General features: G+C 47.2%; 1 protein-coding gene across 8 annotated transcripts in view; it reads right to left on the reverse strand.

The window, feature by feature from the left end:
• The window catches only part of SNX8 (sorting nexin 8), a 66,414-nt gene that overhangs the window by 18,344 nt on the left and 31,889 nt on the right, over positions 1 to 16,181 (reverse strand). For all 8 annotated transcript variants that reach the window (XM_070567335.1, XM_070567334.1, XM_070567336.1 and 5 more), the window contains one exon: positions 850 to 1,040. In XM_070567335.1, coding sequence (XP_070423436.1) covers positions 850 to 990 — 141 coding nt within the window. In that variant the 5' untranslated portion in view covers positions 991 to 1,040. The remainder of the gene's footprint in view (positions 1 to 849; positions 1,041 to 16,181) is intronic.

Raw genomic sequence — 16,181 nt, forward strand, 5'->3', positions numbered from 1 at the left:
TCGCAGGCTTTTGTCACTGCGGCTTTAAAACACAATGAAACAACTACCCTGTGATTCCGGAGTCTCACAGGACACAGCCAACAGCCTGATGGGGGACCGCCCGTGAACTCTTTTGACCTGGGGTGACAACTAGGAGACTTTTCCAACCACAGCCCTGGCCATGAGCACGTAACCAGAGCGGCTCCCACACTGGCGGGGGCCCCCACTCCGACCTGCAGAAGCCCCCGCAAACACAGCCCAGGGATGTTCTTGGTTCATCAATTACTTAATCCCCAGGATAAAGAATAAAAACTCCCATCAAAGTTTATTCTAACTGAACCAAGATACAGAAAGATGATGGACAAAAGGACAGAAAGGTCAATGCTGCTGATGCCACAGGGCTCTACGCGGGCACGGGCCGACCCTGCACCAGGCATCTGGCATCTGATCACCTCGGGCATCAGGGTGCCCCTAACAGGGAAGAGCATTATTAAAGGGGATTCAGAGTCCATTATTCTATGGGATCCACATTCCAATCCTCGGGGATATCCCGATATTGCGAAACCACCCCTGGCTGGCCCGTCTCCAGGGTTTGCACTCTGCAGACCACCTGTGTGAGCTCCCCGGGCAGCAGCGTCCCAGAGCACAGGGCTGGAGAGGGCGGGCTGCACCAAGGGTAGGGCTGAGCAGAGCAAGACGCAGGGACGCACACACTGTGGAAAGTCTGCTGGGCAGCGTGGCTCCCCGCCATCCAGTTCGCGGTCCTACCTTTGAGCCGGGCACACTGACTGTCTGTCTCCCTCCGGCCCTTCTCCCCTCATACCACTGCTGCCCCAGACCGGCCCCTCTCCCGGACAGCGCGCCCAGTACCTGGCTGGAAACCTCATACTCCACGTGCTTCAGGAAAAGACCCTTCTTCTCGGGAATGAGCTCCACCTGCACGGTGTCCCTGGCCAGCAGCTCCTGCAGGGTGTGAGACAGCAGCAGCGGGTTCCCCTGAGGCATCTGCATTCGGCTGGGGTCTGGGTCCCTGCGCTCGCAGACCTGGGGCACGGGCAAGTCTGGAGGAGAGAAGGCCAACGCCCAATGAAAACGGCTGCTCCGAAAGTGCAGGCTCCCACCGGCTCTCCTCCCTCCGCTCGGTGCGGGCTCAGCACGTGGACTCCGGCCACGTCCCCAGCCAAAGCCCAGGCTCGCCAGGTCACACTTATTCATTCAGACTGCGGAGCTGATGCCCGGGGCACGTCCTGCTCACACCAATCACCACGCCAGAGGCGTCCACCTGCCTGTGAATCAGCACACCCACGTTTCTAGGACCAGTCAAATCAGCTTTCAACTTGGGGAAAGAAAGAGAAGTGAACTGTTCATAAGCTATGTGCAAAAAAGAGTCCTCCTTTTCTCTAGAGTCCAGAAAAGAGATTAAAACAAAAGAAACTGGCCATCTTATTGTGCACATGTCCTGGCGTTTCTAGAATTAACGCATATTGCTTCCACAGGCCAAAGCAATCACTCTAATTGGTAAAAAAAAAAAAAAAAAACCTATGTGCTTACTTAGAGCTAGGAATCCTGACCATACAAATGAAAGAATTAAGGCCTAAAACTTCAGCTTCCTTATAGATAAGAGTCACCCACGTATCATTCACGGAGCAGCAAAGACAGAGAGATTTTAAGCCTAACAACCTGCAAACAAAGAAATCACATTAGACAGTCATTTGGTTTTGAGTACTGAGTTTTAGAACCTCAGAGAGAAAAAAGAAGTTCTTTACAGACAAAAAAAAATAATAAGGTTGGGGCCGACCCCATGACCTAGTGGTTAAGTGTAGCATGCTCTGCTTTGGCAGCCCAGGGTCGCAGGTTCCGATCCTGGGTGAGAACCTACAGCACTCGTCAGCCATGTTGTGGCAGTGACCCACACACACAGTAGAGGAAGAGCGGCACGTATGTTAGCTCAGGGACAATCTTCCCCAGCAAAAAAAATAAATAAATAAAAATAAAGTTAAAGTATCCTACAGGGGAAAAAAGCTCTTCTTTCAATTAACATTGCTATAAATAAGGACAACAAACTGCACGTTTCTTTTCTCTATTTTCCAAATTTTCCACAATCTGGTTGGATCACTTTTTATGATTTATTCCTTAAAGTAATTCTTCGAGGCACGATTTTGGTCTACATTCTAAGACAAAATTAATGACTAGATTATTTTCACCTGTGAAATTACTCAGCATTTTAGGATTTAAAATGTAGCTGCCTTTAACTGACCTGAAAGCTTAAGAAAGAAAATAAACTAAAGCCTTAACATTTATTTGGAAATCCCCAAGGACCTCATAAAAACTCCACCCAAAAACTAAGTATTATGCGCTCGAGAGCAGCGAGCTCCCAGGTAAAGGCACCGGGCCCGGGTCACACAGGTCACGGGGTGCAGGAAGGAAACACTAGCCATCCTAGTTGTATTTTCTCTCTCCGCCTTTCTACTTTATACTCTTGTGGCATTATTACAACGTACCTAATACAGTAGTAGGGCAGCACGTGTGCATGAGTGTGCATGTGTGTGTACGTGTGCGTGAATGTGTGTATAGGAGTACATGTGTATATGAGGGGGTATTGTGTATAAGTGTGTGAGTGTATGAGGATATATGTTCATAAGTGTGTACATGTGTGTATGAGTATTTGTATATATGAGGGGGTGTGTGTGTATAAGTGTGTATATGTGTGTATGTGTGAATCTATGTGTGTATGTGTGCACGTACATGAGTGTGTACATATGTGTATGACTGTATATGAGTGTATGTGTAAGAGGGGGTGTGTATGTGTATATGTGTGCAAGTGTGTGTGTGTGTCTTAGGACTCCCCAATACCTTAATGGCCAAAAAGTGCATGGAGACCACAGCTCTAAAGGGTACCATTCTCCCAAGTCATCCCAAGAACCCAGCCCCTTTCCGTGTAGAAATCTTCTGATGGCCCTGAAACTGTGTTGCAATCTCCTTAGGGACCACATGTATCCTCAGTGAGCCCCGGGCGTCTCTTAAACACACTCCAGGGAATACAGTGATGAATGAGACCGAGCGCTGAGCTCGCTGATTCATCCATCCACTCCGCAAACAGCTCCTGAGCGTCCACCCCTGCCAGGCACATCCAAAAATATCCGAGCTCTGGGAGGATGGGAATCGGCCGTGATAACTTTACCGGCACCCTGGGAGCCAGAGGAGAAGGCCAGGACACAGCCCCAGCACGCCACCTCCAAGAGGGCAGGCTACCGGGCTCCACTCTCAGACGCGTGCCGGCTGCTTGGGAGCCCAGCCAAGGGAGGGGCTCAAGGAGCATTCGCTGAAGGAATGTTTACTGACACTTACTGTATTTTCAGGAGTGAAAAACAGAGCATCTCTGGGGAAAAGCAAAGTCTTATTTAACTAGACCACAGAATATGCGGAAAAACAGGAAATACTAAAGCTAAAAAGGTAACAGGGGAAGAAGACTTTTACCAGAGAAAATATTTGCAAATTGTATATATGGTAAGGGACTTGATCTGGAAAATATAAAGAACTCTTACAACTCGGTAAAAAGAGACAAACCAATTTAAAAATGGGCAAAGGATTTGCATAGACATTTTTCCAAAGACACACAAATGGCCAGTAAGCACATGACAAGATGCTCAGCATCATTACCGGTCATGGAAATGCAAATCACGGCCACAGTAAGACACTGCTCGCTATGCAGGCTCTGATTTAAAAAAGAAAAAAGAGACTCTAAGGAGCATTGGTGCGGATATGGAAAACGCTCACATATGCTGGTAGGTGTGTCAGTGGTGCAGCTGCTTTCAAAAACGATCTGGCAGTTTCTCAGAATATTAGAAGTAGTTACTGGATGACCCAGCAATTCTACTCCTCGGTATATACGCGAGAGAAATGAAAACGCACATCCACACAAAGACCTGTACAAACGTCCACAGCAATGTTATTTATGAGCCAAAGAGCAGAAGAACCCAAATGTGCATCATCTGATGAATGGATAGATAAAGTGGTCCATCCATACAATGGAGTATTATTCGGCCATAAAAGGGAATGAGGCAGGCCGGCCCCATGGCACAGTGGTTAAGTTTGCACATTCCACTACGGCGGCCCAGAATTTGCTAGTCAGGATCCCGGGTGCGGACCTACACACTGCTCGTCAAGCCATGTTGTGGCAGGCGTCCCACATAAAATAGAGGATGGGCACGGATATCAGCTCAGGGCCAGTCTTCCTCAGCAAAAAGAGGAGGATCGGCAGCAGATGTTAGCTCAGGGCAATCTTCCTCAACAACAACAACAAAAGGAATGAAGCACAGATTCATGCTACAACACAGATGAACCTTGAAAACATGATGCTGAGCAAAAGAGGCCAGTCATAAAAGACCAGGTGTGGGATGAGCCCATCTACATGAAACATCCAGAAGAGGCAAACTCATAGAAACAGAAAGGAGATCAGCGCTTGCCTAGGGCTGGGAGGGAATGGGGAGTGACTGCTGAAGAATGAGGGGTTTCTTTGGGAGGTGATAAAGTGCTCCAAAATTGACTATGCTGATGGCTGCACAACTCTGTAAATATACTAAAAACCATCATATTTTACATTTTAAATGAGTGACTTGTATGGTATGTAAATGATACCTTTATAAACCCTTTAAACATAAAAGGTAGGTGACATCAGTAAGAATGGCAGAGTGAGGACACCAAAAATCCTCTCCTCCACAAAACAATGACAACGCTGGCAAAAGTCATCAGAATCAGCTTTTTCAGAACCTGGAAACAGACTAAAGGTTTGTGGCACCCCAGGGTACATATATTGATGTAATAATAAGTTAAAATGAGGTCATACCGGGGTAGGGCGGGCCCTTGATCCAATGTGACTGGAGTTCTTACAAGAAGAGGAGAAGACCACAGGAAGACACAGACACGCGGGGAGGCCACCCGACAGCAGAGGCAGAGACTGAAGAGCTGCAGGTGCAAACTAGATGCATGGAGGACTGCCAGCCCCTGCCAGAAGCCGGAAGAGGCAGGAGGGATCCTCCGCTGCAGGTCTCAGAGGGAGCTGCCACCTGGATTTCAGACTTCTGGCCCCAGAACCGTGAGGCAGTAAGTTTATGCTGTTTTAAGCCCCGCAATTTGTGGTTCTTTGTTACAGCAACCACAAGAAACTCATTCAAGAGACTTTACAGAATTAGTCCAGAAAAGTCATTAAACAAACAGCAAACACACAATGACAAACAGCAACAACACTCTGGTGGACTGGGGGGGGAATCTTATTTCCAGAGTTGCCACATTATATTGTTTAAATTGTACAGTTTTCAACAAAAGTTTATAAGACATGCAAAGAAACAAGGAAGTGTAGCCAAAGACAGGAGGAGAAAACAATCAACGGAAGTGTCCTTGAGGAAGCCCAGAATTGAACTTATCAGACAAAGACCTTAAAGCAGCTATTTTCAATACGTTCAAAGAACGGAAGGGAACCATCTCTCATAGCTAAGGAAACGCATGAGGAGAATGAGGGAGTATCTCACCATCAGGGAGTGTCAATAAACAGACAGAAACTACGAAAAAGAACCAGATAAACTCTGGAGTTGAAAAGTTCAATATCTGAGATGAAAAACTCAACAGCAGATATGAGTGAGCGGGAGGGGAAATCAGCAAACTTGAAGACAGGCCAACTGAGGTTTTTCAGTCTGAGGGACAGAAAGAAAAAAAGAATGAAGAAAGACAAACAGATCCCCAGACACCTGTGGGACACCACCAAGCACAGCAACGTAATCCTAATGAGAGTCCACAAGGAGAAAGGGTTAGAAAGAATATTTGAACAAATAATGCCCAAAATTTTCCCAAATTTGATTTAAATAATCTAAGACCTCAAAAAACTCTAACGAGGATAAACTCAAAGAGATTCCCACTTAGACACCTCATAATTCAACTGTTCAAACCATACAAAGACAAAGAGAAAAATCGTGAAAGCACCAGGAGAGAAGCGACATGTGGGGTACAAAGGATCCTCCATGGGATTAACAGCTGACTTCTCATCAGAAACCAGAGAGGCCACGAGGCAGAAGGATCACATATTGAAAGTGCCAAAAGTCAAAACGGTCAATTAAGAGTTCGACATCCAGCAAAACTATCCTTCGAAAATGAAGGAGAAATTAAGACAGTCCCAGGTTCCCCAAAACTGAAAGAATTCCTCGCTAGCAGAGCTTCCCTACAAGAAATGAATCCACGTGAAGAAATAAAGAGCACCAGGAGACTACATTAGCAAATATAAAAGACAGCATAACTGTACTTTTTTTTTTTTAAGATTTTATTTTTCCCTTTTTTCTCCCCAAAGCCCCCCAGTACATAGTTGTATATTCTTCGTTGTGGGTCCTTCTAGTTGTGGCATGTGGGACATTGCCTCAGTGTGGTTTGATGAGCAGTGCCATGTCCGCGCCCAGGATTCGAACCAACGAAACACTGGGCCGCCTGCAGCGGAGTGCGCGAACTTAACTGCTCGGCCACGGGGCCAGCCCCCGCATAACTGTACTTTTTATTTTTAACTTATTTTTCTAGCTGATCTCAAAGACACCTGTGTAAAGTAATAATTATGAATCTGTTTTGATGGGCGTACAATTTATACCAACGTAATTTGTATGAGAATAGCGCAGAAGAGGGAGAAAGAATGGAGCCAGACAGGTATAGGAGCGAAGTTTCTATATACCACGGAAACTGAGCTGGTGTAAAGCCTCGCTAGACCATTAGAAATGTTCATTGTAACTCACATGGCAATCACTATGAAAATAACAAAAAAAATACAGGAATTGAAACACCAAGGGAATTTAAATGGTACACTAGAAAATACCTATTTAATGGGAAGATAGAAGAAAAATAAAAGTTCTGGGGGAAAGATCATTGGGGAGCACCACAAGGGTTCTATTAAAACTTTTAAATAAGATAAAGTTTTCTCTAGTAAGCATGTACTGATTTTTATGATTTTCCTGATGATTAAAATGACAGAATGGAAACTCAGTGATAATCACGAGAAGATCCCATGCTGCAGAAGAATTTGAACTCTGATCACTGGAGAATTTAAAAGACAGAACCCAAAAGGCACATTTTAAATCAAAGACACTATTCTCACTCTCGATCAGTCTCAACCACCTTGAGAATAACCCCCCTGGAGAAGTTTCAATCCTAAGAAAGTTACGATTCCAAAGATCCATTTACTAAACTAAGACAGCCATATTTTCAAAAGAAAAAATTTAAGAAGGAGAAAAGATCACTTAAGTTGATGGACTTGTCACGTGATGTGTCGGACCACGTGTGATGGACCACACGCTGTGGAAAGGCAGAAATGCCAGGAGGAAGATTCTGGTTTGAGAGTAAATGTCAAGTTCACTGAGAAGACTTTAACACTCTCATCAAACGGACACCCTCTTAAACCAACTGAAGTGGCCCCACGAGCTCGGTGCCTGGAAGATGCACTGCGCACTAACAGCCCCACAAAGATAAACAGATGAGACAAGAGGCCGGCCAGGCCCCGGACTGAAAAGCTGCGGACAAAGGACGGGTTTTGACCTCAGATAGCTGTGGGTTCAAATCCAGTCTCTGTCACTTTCCAGCTCTGTGGCCTGAAGAGTGACTCTGAGCTTACTGCTGATAGTCAGTAAAATGGGGTCAGGATGCCAGCCCCGGGGCCCGGCCATCACGTCTGCACCATCAAGACCGTACCTAGGCCTCTCCAACAGCCTTCTCTCCCGGCTCCAACCCTCCTGGCACAAAACTGCTCAAGTTCACCTGGAGTTGGAAGCGCTGGCCTTGAAATGCCACTCACTGTCCGTGAGACACCGGGCAAGGAAGCAGCTCTCGGAGCCGCAGGCAAGACGCCTGGGGCTAACAGCGCCTTGCCCGAACGGCCACCGTGGGAACTGGATGAGACAGCAGGGCTGAAAGTAACCAGCAACTAGAAAACATTCAGGAAATCCTCTCTCCAGCCTTCCAGATCTATTACCTTCCAATCCAAAAAGATTCTGGAAATCCACTAAGACTTAGAACATACTCCCCATGAGACTATGCGTTCGGGCCGTCTGCTGCAGGCAGCGCACAGATCAAGGGCTGACGTGCGACAGGGAACAGCCTCACGCTCTGCTCCTCTTTGGATGTCTCACTACCCTGACAGAGACGCCTCTGGCTCCCGGGCGACTGTAAGACGGGCCTGACGGGCGTCACCGAAACCAGCACACCGAGGGGAGCTGCGTCACTTCCAGGCCAGCCACCAACGCACCGTGTGACCCCAAGCAAAGGACTGCGCCTCTCTGTAGCACGCGAAGGGCGACAGCCAACGGGCAGCGTTTAGTATCTCTCCAGCTCCAAAATTCTGTGATTCCCCAAGCTGGTTATCCACAAGTCAAAAGTAATGAACGTCACCCAGCCATACGAAGGAAAGAAACTGTGACACAGGCTACCACATGGATGGATAAGTGAAGACGTGATGCTGAGCGAAATAAGCCGGACACAAAAGGACAAACCCTGTATGATTCCACTTGTATGAGGTATCTAGAACAGGCAAATTCATAGAGACAGAAGCAGAATGGTGGGGGCCAGGGGCTGGGGGAGGGAGAAGGGGCGTGAGCATTTAATGAGGAAGTTTCAGTTTAGCAAGATGAGAAAGTTCTGGAGGTGGATGGTGGTGACGGTTGCACAACAATGTGAATGTACTTACTGCTCCTGAAACGTACACCAAAAAAAAATGTTTAAAATTTTACATTATGTATATTTTACAATTTAACAAACCCACAGGGGCCAGCCCAGTGGCGTAGTGGTTAAATTCACGTGCTCCACTTCGGTGGCCCAGGGTTCAGAGGTTGGGATCTGGGTGTGTACCTACACACCGCTCATCAAGCCATGCTGTGGTGGCATCCCACACCCAAAAGAGAGGAAGATTGGCATGGATGTTAGCTCTGGGACAGTCTTCCTCAAGCCAAAAGAGGAAGGTTAGCAACAGATGTTAGCTCAGGGCCAATCTTCCTCACCGAAAAAAAGAAAGAAAATTTGTTTAAAAACCACCCACAGATTGTTGGGCCCCAACCCCAGAGTCCAGGGTGAGGCCTAAGAATCTGAATTTCTAACAAGGTGCTGCTACTGGTCCAGGGGCCACAGTCCGAGAAGGACTGTCACAGGGCAAGCAGAGGGAAGGAATTCAGCACCATGCACAGATCCTTGTCCCAAGATTTAGGAAAGAGCGGGTGTTCCGAAATGCTGCCATCTTGCTTGTATTTACTCATCAGATGGGAGAATGGACTTTTCCACCGAAATAACATGAAATGGGGTCCGCCGGTGTCCTCAATTCTCAATATGAATGTTCCTTCTCAGGCTCCTGAAACTGTTCCTCCCTTTGATTAAAAGCTTTTCTAGGCTACTCTGTTGATTCCGAAATTAACAAATTTTTCTCAGGAAATAGAAGCAGAAATTTCCTCCTCCTTATCACGGCCGTGGCCCCAGAAATAAGAATTCAGCAGCTCCGTGGCCAGGGAACGTCAGGGATCCCCCCCAAACGTCGGCAAGCAGAGCGGCCTCTATCTGCGGGGGACACTCCCTAAAAGGACTTCGTCCCCTGTCAGATCTTGCATCAGCCCTCACTCGGGAGCTCAAACAGGAATTTTTCACGGCCTCAACTTCATTAACCGTAAGGTTTATTTTTCTTTTAATAACTGGTTTTACGTAGCATGACAGTATTTTGAAATAAAGAAAATCCCTTTAACCTGGCACACTGTACACACCCATATTCAGCTGGCAGGTTACTCCCTGCTCGTATAGGGTTATCACATGACACAGAAACGATTCTTCAAATAGCAAGCCTGTTTCCATGTGTCTACATGACCACATTCCTCTTTCACATTTTCTGTAAGAGCAAAAACCTCCTAAATTCCTAGCCGCCCAAATACTCACTATGAAGGCTGTTTTTCTTCCGTTCACCCTTTCCCCTTATATGCCCTTTAAATACACTGACATCTGTTCCAGTGTGAAATATTCCAAACACACATGAAAATGCAGGAAGCATCAGCACCCACGTATCGCTGAGATGTCACTGAAGGTGACATTATGCCATATTTTTTCTGAAAAAAACTTTAATAAAATCTGACAGATGTATACCATCCTCCCCTCTTTCCTGTTCCAAAGTAGCCACTGTCCCAGAGTTGACGGCTGTCACTTCCGGGCAGGTCTTTGCACTTTTCCCAAATAAATGTCCACAAAGTATATACAAATCTTATACTGAATGATACATAATAAATGCATATAATTATTTTCTTTTCCCGTTGGCTTTTTAAACTTTTTATATTGAAACAGAACGTGTGTACAGAAAAGCACACATCTCAAAACTGAACAGGTCGGTGAATTCGCACACGAGTGTAACAACAGCCTAGAGACAGGGGGATGCGAGCTAAGGAGCTCCCCACAGCCCCCAAGTTCTCTGTCGGTCACTTCCTCCCCAAGGGAGACGGCTGCCTTCTAACACCGCAGGTTATTTTGGCCTGTTTCTAAATTATGTAAGTGGACTCAGACTGTGAGTTCCCCATGTCTGATTCCTTCCACCGAACATGATGTGCGCGATCCACCCGCGTCACTACACGAAACTGCAGACGGTCCATTTCCACCGCCCTGGGTTCCCCTGTGGATCAGGCCACATCAGGCTACCCCTTCTGTGGCTGCTGGGCGTCAGCATCGTCTCCACTGTCTTCCCGTGCTGCTACAGACACGCCAGCACAGGCCTTTTGGTGGACACATGTACGCGTTTCTGTTGGACACATTCCAGGAGTGAAATTGCTGGATCCCAGGATTTCATACATTCAGCTCAGTAAATATTTCCAGTTTTCCAAAGTGAGCAAGCCAACTTACACTCCCATCGGGAGGAGTGCCAGCTGCCTCCCACACTGGCCAGCACAGTATTTTCTGTCTTTCCCTCACCATTCTGGTGGGCCTCCGCCTCTTTAACGTAACTGCAATAAATTCACCGTTTTATATCTTGAAAGATTTTTCCTCTTACGTTATAACCACTGTTCCCTATTTCTAGGAAGTTATTCAGACTGTTACCTGTACTGATTGCACAATATCTTGGGCACGGAACTAACAACTATTTAGTCTTTCTCATGTGAACTGTCATGTGCTATTATAAACAGCATGAAGGATATCCTCATTCACAAAATATTTTGCTAAGAATTCCACAGTTTTTCCTGCTCATGGACACTTCCTTGAGCGGCTTTCATACATCCATATGGACGATAAACACCACAGCACTAACAGACACACACTGAGTCCGACCTTCTTCAGAATCCCTCCTTGGAGACTGAGCGTGGTCAACTTGGGAAACTGTGGATGTATCCTAGTGGCATTAAAAAAAGAAAACTAAAATTTCAGCTTCCTGAGGATCTGAACGGCAATTGTTTGCTAAGGAGAACAGATCTTTTTTTTTTTTATTGAGGTCATAATAGTTTATAACATTGTGTCATTTCAGTTGTACACGATTATTTGTCAGTCACCATATAAATGTGCCCTTTCACCCCTTATGCCCACCCCCCAACCCCCCTCCCCTCTGGTAACCACTAATCCGTTCTCTTTGTCCATGTGTGTGTTTATCTTCCACATGAGTGAAATCATGCGGTGTTTGTCTTTCTGTCTGGCCTATTTTGCTTAACATAATACCCTCAAGGTCCACCCATGTTGTTGTAAATGGGACGATTTTGTCTTTTTTATGGCTGAATAGTATTCCACTGTATATATACCACATCGTCTTTATCCAATCGTCAGTTGATGGGCACTTGGGTTGCTTCCACATCTTGGCTGTTGTGAATAGTGCTGCCATGAACACAGGGGTGCATGAGTTTCTTTGAATTGTCAATTTCAAGTTCTTTGGATAAATACCCAGCAGTGGGATAACTGGGTCGTATGGTATTTCTATTTTCAATTCTTTGAGAAATCTTCATACTGTTTTCCATAGTGGATTTCCCAGTTTGCATTCCCACCAGCAGTGTATGAGGGTTCCCTTTTCTCCACATCCTCTCCAACAGCTGTTATTTTTTGTCTTGGTGATTGTAGCCGTTCTAATGGGTGTGAGGTGATATCTCATTGTAGTTTTGATTTGCATTTCCCTGATGATTAGGGATGCTGAACATCTTTTCATGTGCCTCTTGGTTGTCTGTTTATCTTCTTTGGAAAAATGTCTGTTCATATCCTCTGCACATTTTTTGACCAGGTTGTCGTTGAGTTGTGTGAGTTCTTTACATATTTTGGAGATTAACCCCTTGTCAGATCTATGATTTGCAAATATTTTCTAAGGAGAACAGATCTTAAGGCAAGGTTTCCTCAAATCCACCGCTACCCCCAAAAATGTCCTTTTAGCCTTCTTCAGCCAGCAGGCACCCCTGCCTTCCTGTCCCCTTCACTCATCTCTCTTTAGCCTCACCGGCCACCTCGCTGCTCCCTGAGCACAGCACGCACCTGCTGGCCTCAGAGCCTTTGCACTCTTGTCTCTTCTGCCTGGGACGCTCCTTCCCCAGACACGCGCCAGACCAACTCCTTCCCCTCCTTCCAACCTTGGCGCAAACATCCCTCTGAATGACATTTACTCAGTGACAACTGCAACCTGCGTCCCCACCACCCACCTCCACACTCTGACGTATACCATTTACTTATTACGTCTACTGAATACGGGCCGTCTCCACTACTGGAACACGAACTCCAGGACGGCAGGCTTTCTCGTTAATTTTGTTCACAATTACTATCCCGAGGACCAGGAACAGTGCCCAGAACAAAGGAATAAACATTTGTTGACCGAACAAAAGGAATCTAATTCACACGGCCAGGAAGCCACATAAATTAATCAGCGCCTGGTCTGCTTCCAAGGTGGGTAGCAACCTCACGCCCTCCCCGCACCGACAGACCTCATTAAGATCTCGCCGGTGGCAGGAACCGTGCCTCAGTGAGCTACAGCGAGAAGCTGAAGCCGCTAACGCAGAGGACAGCTGTCAACGGATACCGCCACAGCGAGCCCTGAGCAGCGACATCCTCAGGCTGGCAGTGTGTTCCCACCTCTGCTGCGGCCTCTCTGCCAATTTTCAGCTATATCCATTTCTCCCCAAAATACATGGCAAAACGCCGATTACAGAAAGCTGTAATGCAGCATATGGATAACCAACCTACACGGCAAGAGAAGAAAGTTTTTCATCTTCCTGCCATAAAGTGATTTTACATTGAAGCAAGGTAGACATAAACAATCTCTTAGGTCCCTCCAAGCCCACAGCTACTTATTAGCTGAGAATTTCTCACCTGAATCGTCTCCAGCCTCCAGAGCTCAGTTCAAAGACCACTTCAACAGCCAACGGTTTCCTGAGCCCCGGGGAGAGTCGGCCCTCCTTCCTACTTTCATGACTGCCTGGACCTCCTCGTGCAGCTGCCCTCGGTCTGCCTCATCTGCGGTTTCTCCCACACCAGGACATACACCCCTCGGGGAGCTTCGATTTCCCGATACTGCCCAGCACAGGGGAGGCACGGAGCTCCTCGACAACTGGGGTTCCACATGCAAGAGAGTAACACTGGACCCCTTCCTCATACCATCCACAAAAACCAACTCTAAATGGATCACAGACCTAAATGTTAGAGCTAAAACCACAAAACTCAGTAGAAAATATGGAAGTAAATCTTCCTGACCTTGGGTTAGGCAAAACCTTCTTATAATGACACCAACAATTAACACAAACAAAAAAAGAACAAAATAAATCAACTGGACTTCATCAAAATTAAAACCTGTCGTGCTTCAAAAGGCACCATCAAGAAAGTGAAAAGACACAGGGCCGGGGGCTGGCCCCGTGGCCGAGTGGTTAAGTTCGTTCCCTTCGCTGCAGGCGGCCCAGTGTTTCGTTGGTTCGAATCCTGGGTGCGGACATGGCACTGCTCATCAAACCACACTGAGGCAGCGTCCCACATGCCACACCTAGAAGGACCCACAACGAAGAATATACAACTATGTATCGGGGGGCCTTTGGGGAGAAAAAAGACACAGGGCCGGCCCAGTGGCGCAGCGGTTAAGTTCGCACATTCCGCTTCTCGGCGGCCCAGGGTTTGCCGGTTCGGATCCCGGGTGTGGACCTGGCACCGCTTGGCAAAAGCCATGCTGTGGTAGGTGTCCCACGTATAAAACAGAGGAAGATGGGCATGGATGTTAGCTCAGGGCCAGTTTTCCTCAGCAAGAAGAGGAAGATGACAGTAGTTAGTTCAGGGCTAATCTTCCTCAAAAAAAAAAAAAAGAAAGAAAGTGAAAAGACAGCCCACAGAATGGGAGAAAATATTTGTAAATCATGTATCTGATGAGTGACTTGTGTCTAGAATATATAAAGAATTCTTAGAGCTCAAGTTTTTCTTAAAAGGACAAATTACTTAATTTTAAAGATGGGCAAAGGATTCGAATAGATATTTCTCCAAAGAAGATGTACGAAAGGCCAAGAAGCATATAAAAGGATGCCCAACCACAATGAAATGCCACTTCACACCCACTAGGATGGTTATCATCAAAAAGGCGATAACAAGGGTTGGGGAGGACGTGGAGAAACTGGAACCCTCATACTTTGCTGGAAAAAAGTCTGGCCGCTCCTCAAAAGGCTAAACATAGGTTACGACGTGACCCAACAAGTCCACTCCTAGTCATATACCCAAGAGAAGTGAAAACCTACGTCCACACAAAAACTCGTTCATTACCGTTCACAGCAGCTGGATTCCCAAGAGCCAGAGCGTGGACGCGGCCCAAGGCCCATCAGCTGATGAGCGGGTCAGTAAAACGCGCATGACCCACACAACGGGACACTATTCAGCAATAAAAAGAAATGAAGTACGGATCCACGCCACAACATGGACGAACCTTGAAAACATTATGCAAAGTGAAAGACGCCAGACACAAAAGACCACATCTAAATGGTTCTATTTATACGAAATTCTCAGATTAGGCAAATCTACAGACACAGACAGATCAGTGGTTGCCCAGGCTGGGGGAGAGGGGCATGGGGGAACGGGGAGGGACTACTCATGGGTGCAGAGGTTCTTTCAGGGGGATGAGAATGTTCTAGAATTAACTGTGGTGAAGGCTGCACAACTCCGTGAATACGCTAAAAAGCCCTGAATTGTACACATGAAATGGGTGAAGTATACGGTATGTGAATTATATCTCAATAAAGCTGTCTTTTAAGTTTCCTGAGTTCCCTCTCTTCTCTCCTTCCTGTGAATACACACTCATCACTTTTCTAGCCGAGAGCTGCACGTGGGACGCAGACGGCTCGCCATCTTGAACGAACGCATCAACAAGGGAAGGGACCATCTACCTCCGAAGCCTCTGGTTGTTTCAGGCACAGGACGGAAAGTCTAGCTGCCACAGAAACTTCGAGTGGCCGTGCTCAGGACCTAGGAGCCTCCCCGCGCTGTGCGTGTGGCTCTGAAGCTGCAAGTCAGGAGAGCTGGACGCAGCCACGAATTCTAAGGAACAAGTCAAGTTCCCCTTAATAAGGTGCTTCCCCCACCCCCGCCGTCTTACCCTTCCCACGAATTCAAAAGCAGGAATCAAGATGGTTATCTGGACAGCTGGGTGCAATACCAACCACCAGTAACGGAAGAGCCGTGACCAGTGAAACTTCTCTGGGACTGGAACCTCCCTGGAAGACCATCTCTAAGGAGGGGCTGTGATCCCATTTCACAGATGCAAAAAGGAGGCCCGGCTGGCAGTGCAGCCCGCCCGAGGTCACAGAGCTAGCAAGGTGACTTGTGGGGCCAGCACTCAAACCAGGGTACCAATGACACCAAATCCTGTGTTCCCTCGTGTGCTGACTCATGCAGCCCCACTGGACACCCAAAACACGGGAGAGGAGCAGCGGCAGGCACACCCCAGGCCTGGGGCCGGAGGGCAGCGGCCTCAACACAAATCCCGGACCCCTCCGTGACCGTGAGTAAGCAGCTCGACCCACGGCACTCAGTCCCCCATCTCCAGGATGGGGATAACACCATCTACATAACTGTTCGGGGCAAGGATTTTTTTAATAGAAAATACATGAAAGCATCTAGCACAGCGCCCGGTGCCTGAGCCCTTCTTTTCCAGAGGACGTGGACGCCAGACACTAGATCCCCAGACCAAACCACAGACAGAATGAACTGCTGGCCAGGGGACGTCGCCGCCTCCGGCC

This window comes from Equus przewalskii, chromosome 12, assembly GCF_037783145.1.
Source record: "Equus przewalskii isolate Varuska chromosome 12, EquPr2, whole genome shotgun sequence".
Taxonomy (NCBI): Eukaryota; Metazoa; Chordata; class Mammalia; order Perissodactyla; family Equidae; genus Equus; species Equus przewalskii.